Source organism: Schistocerca nitens, chromosome 7, assembly GCF_023898315.1.
Source record: "Schistocerca nitens isolate TAMUIC-IGC-003100 chromosome 7, iqSchNite1.1, whole genome shotgun sequence".
NCBI lineage: Eukaryota > Metazoa > Arthropoda > Insecta > Orthoptera > Acrididae > Schistocerca > Schistocerca nitens.
In genome coordinates, this window is record NC_064620.1 from 386,914,882 (window position 1) to 386,930,016 (window position 15,135).

Here is a 15,135-nt window from a genome sequence, read left to right on the forward strand (position 1 = left end):
ATTGTTACTTGATAGTAAATAACAGGACTGTTTATTTGTGAAAATATTATATTTCTTGGCAGAGGTCATGTAAAATGTAATATTCAGAAGCACTGCAAGTTCTGTTGCATTGTTAAAATCAAACAAAGTCAAAATAATATACTGCACATTGGAGTAGATGGTAACACTTCAGTCCACTTGAATGATAAGTTCCTACTGCCTACATTTGCCATGCATATAACAGTCAAGTATGAATTCTTAGTTTATATAATGAGAAGTTAACGAGGAGAAACCTGTATTATAGTATCATCTTATTTTAGGGAAAGGTTCAAATGAAGAAGGAGGATTTCAAGGAGCAGAGAGTCCTCCAAGTCAGTCAGTCAGTGTATCAGGATGTGAACCAACAGGTGCTGTAAGAATGGAAGGGAAATCTGTTGATGAGGAAGTAAGTGTATTTATTACAATCTCTGCTACCTTTGTGTGTATGTGTGTGTGTTTTTAATAATATCCTTATTTTCTTCAGTTGTAGCAGGATAGATAACTACATCAATGGCTGTTTGACAATATGTCAGTATTTAAATTTTCAGCAGTGTGAGAAAAGAAAAGACATTCTTTTACTGCACACAATGTGTCAGACAGCAGATGGACACACAAGCAAGGTCCTTAATACTATTGATCATCAGCTAGTACATTGAATAAAAAAATCTTCTGCTTCCTCTGTTACATTCAGTTCTCCAATTTATAGCTTAATATCTCTGTGATATCTATCATGTTTACCATGAGCATTGTCACTTATCATGCAGCAAACAGCCAGTTCACACAACAGTTTCAGAACCAAACACATTTTATTCTCAAGTTACTTACTGAAATAGAAAACATATTTCAAACCTTTTTAGCTCTGTTTGGAAGGTTTCTGCCATATGAAAAATTGATAGCATTTCTGAAGTTTTTCATAATGGACTCTTTACATTGGATAATCTGCTTCCTCTTGAACAACTAGCTGTTAGCAGGTAAGTAATGAATGGATAATGAGGAGAAATGTTTCAAGAGAGAGATTCTTAGGCTCTAGAAGATCCATGTAAAGATCATTGTCTGGGATGTAAACCAGGATCATATCCCAAACCAGTGATGCAGTATTGGTTGGTTTGCACTTGGAGATCCAGCACTGGAAACTAAAATCTCTGTAGAGGCCTTGAAGCTGGTCAGTCCCTTCCTTATATGATTGACTGATCTGTTTGTGGTAACTGAACAACTTACATTGTGCTGTGACAACATGGACTTGTGGGTCAAACTATTCCAACAGACTAGTATTCAGTTGCTCATAAGGAAGTGCATGTGGTTCTGATTCAGGGTTAAACTGTTGGAGGAAGTGAAAGATCTCCAGCCTGACATATACAAGGAAGTACACACTGCTGCTCAGCCCTTATGATTTCACAGACAAGGAAATACGGTTTCAGATGGGCAGTGTAGTTCACCCATAATTCAACCTTTTTATCATACGGTTGGATTGCAGGTTGCTCTGACCAAAGGCCAGAGATGGTGGAGGAGAGAATCATCAGATGATTGGTGAGGCCAAGCAAGGGGGACAGGGAACCCATAGAGATACATTCAAACAATAGCTCCACTTTCTGCTGTATCTACTGAACAACATGTAGTACACTCTTAGAGTTATATACAGTTTCTGCTATAATAGGCATGTGGAAAACCCTCTGTCAAACTACACTCATTCACTTCAACTACAATTGAAGGGTCAAGGAATAGACAGTCTCGGTTGCAAAATGGTTTTGTGTTTACTTAATTTGTGACATGTTTCACTCTCACAGGAGCATCATGGAACATCAGGTAATAACACTCAATGACCACTGTCTAGGGTACAGAAATTCTTGCCTTCTCCATAATGGCATGTCATCCAATAAAATTTACAGGACACATTCACCTTTGTTTACATATCCTCACTCTTAACATGATGCCGGGCATTTTTACAGCTTAGGCCAGGTGTATAAAGTGTCCTTATGGCTCCTACTACTATTGAAGAGTTTTACTTTGTGACAAGAAAAGCATAGTCCAAGGTGTAACAAGTTTATTGGACAAAATAGAAGTCTGGTTTGACAGTAAGGACTTAAAGTCAAGAATACCATAACAGGCATAACACAACAGGTACAAAATAACTGTGGATCACAAGAAGGCCACACTGGCACTGAAAGCTGAGAGCACTGAGCAGGACTACGTTCACTGAGAAAAACACTGCCTGGAGCGAAATCGGGAGTGAGCACTTGCTGGACACTTAGTTCAGCAGAGATCGCTGGCTGGATGTTAAGTTTGTGGCTGGTAAGCCTGAGTCTGAGGACGACAACTGTCCATGTTTTAGGTTCAATAAGTGAGCATTCAGAGCTGAGGTCAAAAAAGTGAGAATTTCCTATTCAGAATAATATCACGCATCATAATTCAGGAGAGAAACCAATGATGTCTTAATGGTAGCAATGGTTGTCTCTAGCAATTGACTTTGACTGTTTGATGGGGTGAGTAACACCCGTCACCTAGACCAGGGAAGGCTCTCAAAGCCTGAATGACTCGTGCTGTCCTGTCACTGGCTCGTATACCTCTCTGTGGTAGAATGCTGTGGGAACTATTTCCCTCTCACAGGGTGCACAAACACAAGTAGGTACTGTGTTGGAGGTGCCCTCTGTAGTTCATCGCCAGTTTGCGGCTGGGCATAACACTGCCCTGTCACACTTGCAATGCCAAGGAATGCATGGCCAGTGGTGGCCGTCTGCGTGATGGAGTTCCTCAAAGTTTTACCAGTCTATTAGGTGTGAGCCTCTGATATGACAGGTCTTACGTCTAACAGGGTGTATATACCACAGGACAACCTGGAAATCCAGGAAAAACCTGAGAATTTTTTCATCTGGGGGAAAACCAGGAAAACCCCAGGAACTTTTTAGATTTCCGGGAATTTTTCATTGTTTTAGTTTTCAGTTAAATATTGTAATTTTCACTGGTAAGAATTGACACTCTAATAAAAAATTTTACTTTATCCCACTACTGCAAGTAATAGGGCAACAATAAAATATACAGAGAGAAAAATACCAAAATAAAACTTAGCTCATGAAGAAAATGCATTCACACACACACACACACACACACACACACACACATATCTTCCAACAGCAAAACGTGTCAAGTGCTTTAGAACAAAGACTATGGAACACTTCATAACAAACTGCTTTTGATGAGCATGACATCACAGCTGTTTACATTAGATTCATTTGAGCATTTGCCAGTGGGCTCATGCGCAAGCGCAGTTGAGTAACGAATGAGCAGTGCCCTCGCCCGCTTCTGGCTACTTGAAGAGCAGCTGTTAGCGATATAAGCAGCAAGCAGCCAGCTGCAATCCAGAAAAATTTTCTGGCGTGTCCAAGCTGCCAGATTCACACTTGTGCAGAGCAATCTGATTTGAGGAGAATGGGGGGGGGGGGGGGGGGATTGTCTCCACCATGTGATCCATGTTTTGCTGTTTTCTCTTCGTTTACAGCTGTCAAATCAAATGAAAACAAAACATATATCTGTTACAGAAGATTAAAATATGTTATTAGCTTCAGTTTTATCAATTTATTTTATTTCCACGTTATTGGCCATCAAGCATTAATTGACCTTGAGAAAAATTAAGTTATTTTTGTTGGTTTGCTAAAGAAGTTTGGTTTTTATTAATCTTTTCCACAGGGTCAATCAATTTATTTGAAACAGTGTTTCATTCCCCACTACTGGGTAATTTTGCCTGTTTGCAAAATTTCAAGTGCAGGTTTTCATCCTCTGATATATATGGCATTATGCCATGATAAGGAACCTAATAACCCCCCATGAACCATTGACCTTGCCGTTGTGGGGAGGTTGTGGGCCTCAGAGATACAGATAGCTGTACTGTAGGTGCAACTAAAATGAAGGGGTTTCTGTTGAGAGGCCAGACAAATGTGTGGTTCATGAACAGGGCCAGCAGCCTTTTCAGTACTTGCAGGGGCAACAGTCTGGATGATTGACTGACCTGGCCTTGTAACATCAACCAAAATGGCCTTGCTGTGCTGGTATTGCAAGTGGCTGAAAGCAAGGGGAAACTACAGCCATAGCTTTTCCCAAGGGTATGCAGATTTACTGTGTGGTTAAATGATGATGGTGTCCTATTCCAGAGGTAAAATTGCGCCCCATTTGGATCTCTGAGCGGGGTCTAATCAGGAGGATGTTGTTATCATGGAAAACAAAATGTGTTCTACGGACTGGAGCAGGGAATGTCAGATCTCTTAAACGGGCAGGTAGGTTAGAACATTTGAAAAGGGAAATGGATAGGTTAAAGTTAGACATAGGGGGCATTAGTGAAGTTCGGTGGCAGGAGGAACAAGATTTCTGGTCAGATGAATACAGGGTTATGAATACAATTTATAGAATTATGAAAGAAAGTTGTATACGTGGAAGAGACCTGGAGATACCAGAAGGATTCATATAGATTATATAATGGTGAGACAGAGATTTAGGAGCCAGGTTTTAAATTGTAAGACATTTCCAGGGCAGATGTGGACTCTGTCCACAATTTATTGGTTATGAAATGTAGATTAAAACTGAAGAAACTGCAAAAAGGTAGGAATTTGAGGTGATGGGCTCTGGATAAACTGAAAGAAACAGAGGTTGTAGAGAGTTTTAGAGAGAGAATTAGGGAATGACTGACAAAAACAGGGGTAAGAAATATAACAGGAAAAGAATGGGTAGCTTTGAGAGATGAAATAGTGAAGGCAGCAAAGGATTAATTATGTAAAGAAATGAAGGCTAGTAGAAATCTTTGCGTAACAGGTGTGATATTGAATTTAATTGATAAAAGGAGTAAATATAAAAATGCAGTAAATGAAGCAGGCGAAAACGAATACAAATGACTCAAAACTGAGATTGACAGAAAGTGCAAAATGGCTAAGCAGGGATGGCTAGTGGGCAGATGTAAGGATGTAGAAGCATATATCACTAGGGGTAAGATAGTTGTTGCCTACAGGAAAATTAAAGAGACCTTTGGAGACAAGAGAACCACCTGTATGAATATCAAGATTTCAGATGGACAAGCAGTCCTAAGGGGAAAGCAGAAAGGTGGAAGGAGTATATAATGGGTCTATACAAGGGTGATGTACTAGAGTGCAATGTTATGGAAATGGATGAGGACGTAGATGAAGATGAAATGGGAGATACGATACTGCATGAAGAGTTTGACTGAACATTGAAAGACACAAGTCAAAACAAGGCCCGAGGAGTAGACACATTTTGTTAGAACTATTGATAGCTTTTGGAGAGCCAGCCATGACAGAACTCTTTCATCTGGTGAACAAGATGTATGAGACAGGCACCCTCAGACCTAAAGAAGAATATAATAACTCCAATTCCATAAAAGGTAGTTGTTGAGACAGGTGTGAAAATTATCGACCTATCAGTTTAATAAGCCATGGTTGCAAAGTACTGACACGATTTCTTTACAGACGGATGGAAAAACTGGCAGAAGCCGACCTTGGGGAAGATCAGTTTGGATTCCCAAGAAATGTAGGAACACGTGAGGCAATACTGCCCCTATGACGTATCTTAGAAAATAGGTTAAGGAAAAGCAAACCTATGTTTATAGCATTTGTAGACTGAGAGATAGCTTTTGACAGTGGTGAGTGGAATGCTCTCTTTCAAATTCAGAAGATGGCAGGTGTAAAATACAGGGAGTGAAATGCTATTTACAATTTGTACAGGAACCAGATGGCAGTTACAAGTGTCCAGGGGCATGAAAGGGAAGCAGTGGTTGAGAACAGAGTGAGACAGGGTTTAGCCTATCCCAGATGGTATTTAATCTGTATGTTGAGGAAGCAGTAAAGGAAAAAAAAGAAAAATTTGGAGAAGGAATTAAAATTCAGGGAGAAGAAATAAAAATTTTGAAGTTTGCCGACAACATTGTAATTCTGTCAGAGACAGCTAAAGACTTCGAAGAACAGTTTAACGGAATGTCCAGTGTCTTGAAAGAAGGACATTAGATGAAACACAACAAAAACAAAGTGAGTATAATGGAAAGTAGTCAAATTAAATCAGTTGATGCTGAAGAGATTAGATAAGGAAATTGGACACTTAAAGTAGTAGATGAGTTCTGCTGTTTGGGAGGTAAAGTAACCGATGGTGGTTGAAGTAGAGAGGACATAAAATGTAGACTGGCTATGGCAAGGAAAGTGTTTCTGAAAAAGAGAAATTTGTTAACATAAAGTATAGAGCTAAGTGTCAGGAAATCTTTTCGGAAAGTATTCGTATGGAGTGTAACCATGTATGGAAATGAAACATGGATGAAAAGTAGTTTAGACAAGAAGAGAATAGAAGCTTTTGAAATGTGATGCTACAGAAGAATGCTAAAAATGAGATGGGTAAATCCGTAACTAATGACGAGGTACTGAATAGAATTGGGGAGAAGAGGAATTTGTGGCACAACTTGACTAGAAGAAGGGATCGGTCGGAGGACACATTCTGAGACATCAGAGGATCACTAATTTAGCTTTGGATGGAAGCATGGATGGGAGGATGTAGGTTGCAGTAGTTACTTGGAGTTAGAGATGCATCAAGCCAGTCTTTGGACTGAAGACCACAACAACAGAGAATGGTACATGAGATAATGCAGTACTGGTACTCCAAGAAAATTTGCATTCTGAAAATCACACTGAAAAGTTAATGCCAGGTTGTGGCTTACATCATTGTGAATCTAGATGTGCGAATGAGCACTTTAACCCAAGTTAAACAGTTTAGTATGGTTTATGATATTTCGATGCTCTTGGAGTACCCTCTGGTGACCTGTTTCTTTTGTGATGTACTATAAGATCTCATAAAACTATATATGTATGAACATATGTAAGTGTTTACTTTAAGATTAATAAGCAGGCAAATTTGGTCAGCGGTGTTGAATAAAATGGTTCACTTCAGATGTATTGACAGCTTTAGCAGGAGTTTACAAATCTGCCTTCCATGAAACAGAATGTTTTCTGATCACAAGACAAGTTCAACACTTGTCTGGTACCTCCTCTAGGCTTAATGTTATTTCTTAATTTATGTTATTTATGTCTTAAATATACAGAGCACCATTCTTTTGTAAATTATAGACTGGCAGCACTATGTATTTTGTCATTGTAACTCTCCACAATACTTTATATTTACTCCTGCAGTAGAATATAAAATGCCGTTACACAGGTTCTTGGCTTCACAAATAACCTAGTTAATTTTGTATACAGTTTGAGAAAGACATAAAAAACTTACTTTTTCTTAGTTCTGTTGTATACAAACAGTTTTTTATTATTTTTGCAGGAAATTTGTATTCCCTTATATTCCTTTTTGCAGTGCTTTGTGGAGAGTACTGTGAGTTGTAGAGTCTAGTTTTGAAATGAATCATATGCCAAGGCTTGCTTTCTTATTTTCCATTCCTTATGTAGAAAGGATATGATAAAACAATTGCTGCAAGTACAGTAAGTCCATATGTCCGCTCCAAACAACATGTCACAGTGCTGCTCGTTGTCACCTGATGCCCTACTGCACACAAAATTCCAAACAGAAATGGGACGAAAGGCATTGAAGCAGAGAAAACACTTAACATGATCTTCCATCGTCATCATAGCTGCACATGCACAGTAACACTTCTTTTCTGGCCTTCCTTTGCCATTGTAGCTGCACATGCGCAGTAGCAACTGTTTTCTGGCACTCTCTGGCAAGTGCTCAAACGAACCTATTCTAACAAGTTATAGGGAAATATTGTGAACGGTGGTTACTTTCAAAGTAAATTTCCTTTAATGCAAGACGAATTATGTTACATGTGAGAATGAGCTATGAACAAATGACATCATAAGGATGGCTGTAGGTGTTTCATTTTCTTATGTAAGTGAATGGCCGAAGTCCCCCAGACCTCCAGTCACAAGGGTGGACACACAAAACTTACCATTGATGTTGCTATTGGCTGACTACACCACATGTCCTATGCTCTGAATGTCTGCTGTCATTGGCTAGGAAAATTACGTGACTTGAGCTGTAATTGGCTTGCAAATGCGCATCACAATCTTGATTTCAATGCTTCAGAAACTAACATGCTGCCTTTGTTGGAATTCGAATTTATGCTTTTGTAATACGAAAATATGCAGCATATCATGATATGAAAATATGCAGCATATATGTTACTACACATCAAAGATGTTTCCAAATTTGTTGTTTTTTTTGCTGAGCTTTGCTTCCTAAAATGTGTCACGTAACACATAAAAAGTGTGTTTTCACCTTGGAAATGGTTTATTTTCACATAGGAAAAAGTATTTTTAACTAGGAAGTCCGGGGAAAATCTGTTAATTTTTTTCCTTGTCCATGTATACACCCTGTCTAAGAATAGACTGCAAATAACTGTTCCACTTTTACATTCAAACCACACTGGTAATTTTACCGGTGGGGATTGGGGGAAACAATTGAAAGATGACATTTCGATAAGGTGTATAAGTTGAAAATGTTATTCTGTAGGCTTCTGGACAGTGGAAGGCAATGATGGACAACTGGGAATAGTTGCTAAATGCATTGCATAAATAGATTGCCATGTAGTTACTTTCATCACTGAACCGTGCCGAGAAGGCGTGCTAACTGCCACCATATAAATCCAGCGAGACTTTTTGTGCTAGGCCCATTGTCTATGAATTACTGTGTTTAATGATGTATATATTTTAATTAGTTAATCACTTTCTGCTTCTCATTAATGAATTTAAAAGATCACTCTTGTTAAAAAGTTTTGTATCAAATGTATATCTATGAGATCTGAAGCAGAATAAGATGAAGAAGAAAAGGAGGAGGAATACCTTTGTGTTTGGCTAAAATAAAAATCCCTACAACAGTGACCGAGCGAGGTGGCACAGTGGTTAGACACTGGACTCGCATTCGGGAGGACGACGGTTCAATCCCGCGTCCGGCCATCCTGATTTAGGTTTTCCATGATTTCCCTTAATCACTCCAGGCAAATGCCGGGATGGTTCCCTCTCAAAGGGCACGGACGACTTCCTTCCCCATCTTTCTCTAATCCGATGAGACCGATGACCATGCTGTCTGGTCTCCTTCCCCAAACAACCAACCGACCAACCTACAACAGTGAAGAAGAATGTGGCATTCTGAAAGATAAAGTGAAGAATTCATATTGCTACAACACAGTTTTTTATGGCAAAAGTATGTAGTGAATCCAGGGGCATGGGAAAATGTTAACTAATTCATAAGTTTGGGGTGTAGTGGAGTGAATGTACTGGAGGGCAGTGAATTGTATTAAATAACAAATCATGATGTGATTGGCTTGATTTATGAAGCAAAATGCAGAAAAGAGAAAATGATTTTTAGGAGACTGATTAATATTTTTAAGGTAGGAAAAGATAGATTGCCACTTGCAGCAAAGATGACATGTTAAGTTGCAAACAGGCACAGTTAAAATACACTTACGCATAAACTTTCAACCATGGCCTTCATCAAAAAAGAATGAGAAACACACATTCTTTCACACAAGCAGGCACACCTTACGCACACATGACTGCCAACTCTGGCAGCTGAGACAGCATTGGGAGATTGTGGGGCAGGGAGTTAGAGAACACAGAGCAAAAAAGAAGGAGAGGAGCAGGGAAAGATGGACAGTTGCAATGGCAGAAGGCAACCCACAAAGAGGGTGAGAGACAATATGGAGAGGAGTGATATGACAGAGGGGATGGAAACTGATGGGTGGAGGTTGTGGGGACAGTATATTTTTGTAGGCTGTGGCTGAGATAATTGCAGGAGCAGAGAATGTGTTGTAAGAATAACTTCCATGTGTGCTGTTCAGAAAAGCTGATGATGGAGGGGAGAATCCAGATGGCTCTGGTAGTGAAACAGCCATTGAAATCAAGCATATTATGTTCAGCTGCACGTTGTGCCACAGGGTGGTCTACTTTGCTCTTGCCCACAGTTTGGTGGTGGCCTTTTATCCTGGTGGACAGCTGGTTGGTAGTCACACCAATATAAAAAGCCATGCAGTGATTGCAGCAGAGCTGGTACATGACATGGCTGCTTTTACATGTGGCCCAGCCTCTGATGGGGCAGGATAAGCCTGTGACAGGACTGGAATAGGAAGTGCTGGGCAGATGGATTGGGCAGGTCTTGCAACTGGGCCTATTACAAGGATATGATCCTTGTGGCGAGGGATTGGGATTGGGGGTGGCTTAGCAATGGACTAGGATGTTGTGGAGGATGGATGGGCGACAAAACACCACTTTAGGAAGAGTGGTAAGTATCTTGGATAGGATGTCCCTCATTTCAGGGCATGATGATATGTAATCAAAGCCCTGGCAAAGAATGTGGTTCAGTTGTTCCAGCCCAAGGTTGTACTGGGTGACAAAGCATCCACTCCTTTGTGGCTGTTTCTTGGGATTGGTGAGATGATTTGTGGTGTGAGAGGAAGTGACATGGGAGATGTGTATGCAGACTAGTTGTTGGGGATAGTGCCTGTCTTTAATGGCTTTGGTGAGGCCCACATGATACTGTGCAAGGGACTTCTTGTCACTGCAGATACACCATCCGCAGGGACCCAGGCTGCAAGGGAGACATTTTTTGGGGTGGGGATGCCAGCTGACAAAATGAAAGGTGCTGTTTGTGGTTGGTGGGTTTTATGTGGACAGAGGTGTGGATGTTGCCATCAGAGAGGAGATTTATGACGTCTAGGTAGGTGACACACTGGGTTGAGGAGGACCATATGAAACACAGGGAAGAGGTTGTGAAGGAATGAAGATAGCTTGTCTCGCCCTGAGTCCAAATCATGAAGATTTCATCAATGAACCTGAGCCAGACTAGAGGTTTGGCGTTTTGGGAGGCTACGACGGTCTCCTCTAGATGGCTCCTAAAGAGGGTGGCATAGGAGGGTGCCATGCAGGTGCCCAAGGCTGTGCCACGGATTTGTTTATATACCTTTGCTTCAAAGGAGAAGTAGTTGTAGGTTAGGATAAAGTTAGTATTGTGTATAAGAAAAATGAGGTCATGAGTTTGCTGTCTGAAGACCATTGGGAAAGGTAATGTTTAGTAGTGGTAAGACAATTGGCATGTTGGTGTGTGTAGAGAGATGGCATCAACAGTTATGAATAGGAATCCAGAAGGTAAAGGGGTGGGGATTGTGGATAGTCGGTGAAGGAATTGGCTGGTATCTTTGATGTGGGAGGCAAGATTAAAGGTAGGTGGCTGGAGGTGTTGGTTAGTGAGGGCCAAAGTGCTTTCAGTGGGGGCACAGTAATCAGCCACAATGGAGTGTCCATGATTGTGGTGGTCTATAGATTTTGGAGAATAAATGAGGAGGGAAATTGAATTAATGGGAGAGTTACTGCAAAGGACCTAAGGCTTTAAGCCAATACCCAGATCCCCAATACTCCTATCACCCCCAGCCACAAAGGATTGCCCCCTTTGCCACCCAGTACCACACCATAGTGGAACAACTGAACTACATACTTCGCCAGGAATTTGGTGACCAATCATCCTAACCTAGATCCTTCCCACACCTCCTAAAGTGCTGTTCCATCACCCACCCACCCTCCATAACATCATAATCTGTCACTATGCCACTTCCAATCACAATCACATATCACAAGGATCATATCCCTGTGGAAGACCCAGGTGCAAAACGTGCCCAATCCCCCCACCCAGCATGTCTTATTCCAGTCCTGTCACAGGCATATCCTACCCTATCAGAGGCTGGGAAACATGTGAAAGCAGCCATGTCATAGACCACCACTGCTGCTATCATTGGACAGCTTTTTATATTGGTATGACCATCAGCCAGCTGTCCACCAGGATGAATGGCCACCACCAAACTGTGGGCAAGAGCAAAGTAGACTACCCTGTGGCACAACATGCAGCTGAAAATAACATGCTTGTTCTCAATGGGTGCTTTACTACAAGAGCTATCTGGATCTCCATTCCATTGCCAGCTTTTCTGAACTGCACAGATGGGAGTTATCTATACTGTCCCCACACTTTCCACCCAACTGCCCCCCCCCCCCCTCCGTGTCCTGTCATGTCCACCCATATCTGATCTCCCACCCTCTTTGTGTATCGCCCTCTGCGAATGCACCTGCCCGTATTTCCTTGGTCCTGTTTTCCTCACCTCTCTGCCCTGCATCCTACTGAAACTGCACTTGGTGGCAGTCTAAACCCTGCACACTCCACCAGACACCACTCCTCTTATCACCCACCCATTCACTGCTATCCCTTCCCCTTTAGATTTCTGCTTCCATTCCACATGACTGTTGCATTCTGGTTTGAACTGCTGGAGTGTACTTGCTTGGTGTGAATGAATGGTGTGTGTTTCTCTTTTTCTCTGACAAAGGGTGTGGCTGAAAGCATATCTGTTAATGTATTTTAATTGTACCTGTTTGCAACGTCATGTGTAATCTTAATGGTAAGAAGCAATCTATCCTTTCCCACATTGTTGATATCCCAACCTGGAGCTCCATTATCTGATTAATATTTTTTATTGTCCTTTTTTAAGGAAATTGTAATTGAACCACAGAGTAAAGAGTTAGTTGATTGTCTTGACAGTAGATCAACAAAAAAGGAATACATGATAAGAAGTCTCAAGGTGGAACTGTTAATTACTGGAAGAGCAGTTATTAAGAAAAAAGAAAGAGTAAGCACAGAAAATGGAAACAAAACCAGTGAAGTTAAAAGAATGTAAAAAGAAGAGAACATTTCAACTATAATTAATTGTGTGTTAAAGAGTAATGTAATTCCGATTGATGTAAAGTATCCATGACCAAGCTGTTGCAAGGTACTTCATCTGTCTGAAGAAGTAGAAGAAGAACAAATGGGACACCATGTAGTGCAGTAGAAGTCAACCAGATTGGACCTAACACCTGTACAAGGGTGCGTAGGCTTTTAGGTAGTGATTTCAAAGAGACCTGAGGCAGAAAACTTACAAACATCAGAACTTGCAATATTCATACAATGGATAATTTCTGTGTTAATGTTTTGGAGTGTTTAAGTGAAGAAGCTTCTGAATTGTGGTCAGTTTTCAACATTATTTTGATGATTGGCCTATTTTTTAAACAGAACATGAAGGAATCCAGTATAATTTTAACATTACACATCAGACGTTTTTGAGACATACAGCCACAAGATGGCCTACTGTAGGACCTTCAACCAATAGGATTTTGGAACACTGAGATGGTATTCAGTATTACATTCTTTAGTATATACCTCTAAAAAAGAATTCTGCTGCTTTTCAGTCCAAAGTTTTATTATTTCATCTGCAGAACTATTCAGTAAGTTCACATAACATTTTCAAAGCCAAATACAGAAACAGAAACATATTTCAAACTCTTTTGCTCTTGTTTTGAAGGTTTCTGCATTATGAAAATTTGAGAGTATTTTCGAAGTTCTCTATAATGATCTCTTTACATTGGATAATGTTCTTCATTTTGAACAACTAGTTGTTAGTGGGCAAGTAACCAGAGAGCTTAGTAGACTGGAAAGATGTAAGTTGTGATTTCTAAAGAATGTCCAAAAACATTACATTGCAGCTTGCAACTGGGGTGGAAAAGACTTGCTTGTCAAGTGCTCAACCGAAAAGTCTTGGGAGTTTTTACTCCAAAGAAAGAATAAAGAGCAGAAACTGCAGTGGCATATGAAATGTTGCAAAAATGATGATGTTCAGTTTCCCACTAGATTACTTACTAGATAAATGAAAGATTCTACAATTTGAGAGGATGACCCGGTTTTAGATACTATAGATGTTAACAATTACTGGCAGCATCACATCTCAAATAGGGACCCATTATATGTCGAGTTTAAGTACCCAAATGTTTAAAACTTTTTAAGGCTTCTCTTACATTGTTTCATGGAAATGTGGACGTAGAGAGAAGATATTCCATTTAAAGCACAGATTAGGAGAAAATCAGGCAGCAGTGACCAAAAGATTTCTAAACAGTGTTTCGTCCGTGACAGATGCTATGGGATAGTATCCCTATTTTCTTTCTGTGTCCATTGATTCATGACTCATTGGGTATGGACAGCAAGCTCATGCAAATTATACCACTTATAAGAGAGAATGTGAAAAGAAAGAAGCATAGAATAAGAGAAAAAAGAGGAGCAAAACCAATGGCATCTTGAGGAGGCGATTAAAAAGATGACTAACATGAAAAAATCAGTTGTCTATGAACAGCTGCTCTGAAAGAAAATAAAAATAACACCTTATATCAAAGGAGAGACAAGAACATCTCAGCGAAGCTTCAGCTAAAAATGAAGAAAGCACTCAAAAATGGTTTAAAGGCAGCAAAATTGGCCCAGGGTAAGTGTGTGGGTGTACAAATCATGACAGCAGAAGAAAGATTAAAGGAAAGGGAGGTGGAAACCATTCAGAAAATCTAGTTGATTACCTCATTTTTTGTGAAGATTCCTATGAAACATTAATCCAAAAATATTTTGTTGATCATTTTTCAGTATTTAAGCATAGAATGTCATTACTTGTAAAATGTGATGTAGATTTTGTTTGTGAATTACAGTTATCAGTATTGTATTGCCAGTACCAAATTACCAATGTACCAGCATATCACAATAAATGTGTAAGTAGGAAAAAGTGGCCATGCCCTATCCAGGATCATAATAGTGAAATTTATTCTAGTCTTAACCAGCCCTTATGGTGGGTTTATCAAAAATAAAAACAATTCATTTGTGTCATATCTGTTTATTAGAATAATTTCTTTCCTTTTAACCACCTTTTTAAAATATTTCATCACCGTTTAATCACTTTCTTTGAATATTTTGTCACCTTTCTCACTTTTTACTAGTGTCAACATGGTTCCTCACTCTGAATAAATATGTGACCAAAAACAAAAAGAAAAAATATCAAACATCTTGTCATAGTTGATGATTCAGCAATTATTATCAGGAGTACTATTGAAGCCTGGCATGCCCTAGAAAAGTTTCATGAGATCTCTTCAAAACCGACTTTTAGTCTTTTGGGACTAGATCATGAATGTAGACTCGAAACATGCCCTAGGATCCTTCAGGTTTAAATATAGCAACATCACTCTTCCAGAATGAGATTTTCACTCTGCAGCAGAGTGTGCGCTGATATGAAACTTCCTGGCAGATTAAAAC

General features: G+C 39.9%; 1 protein-coding gene across 1 annotated transcript in view; it reads left to right on the forward strand.

Moving 5' to 3' along the window:
- LOC126194994 (protein unc-80 homolog) overlaps nucleotides 1-15,135 on the forward strand; it is a 1,036,886-nt gene that overhangs the window by 319,887 nt on the left and 701,864 nt on the right. Inside the window, exon 9 of the mRNA XM_049933411.1 lies at nucleotides 306-428. Within this exon, the coding sequence (XP_049789368.1) occupies nucleotides 306-428 (123 nt within the window). The remainder of the gene's footprint in view (nucleotides 1-305; nucleotides 429-15,135) is intronic.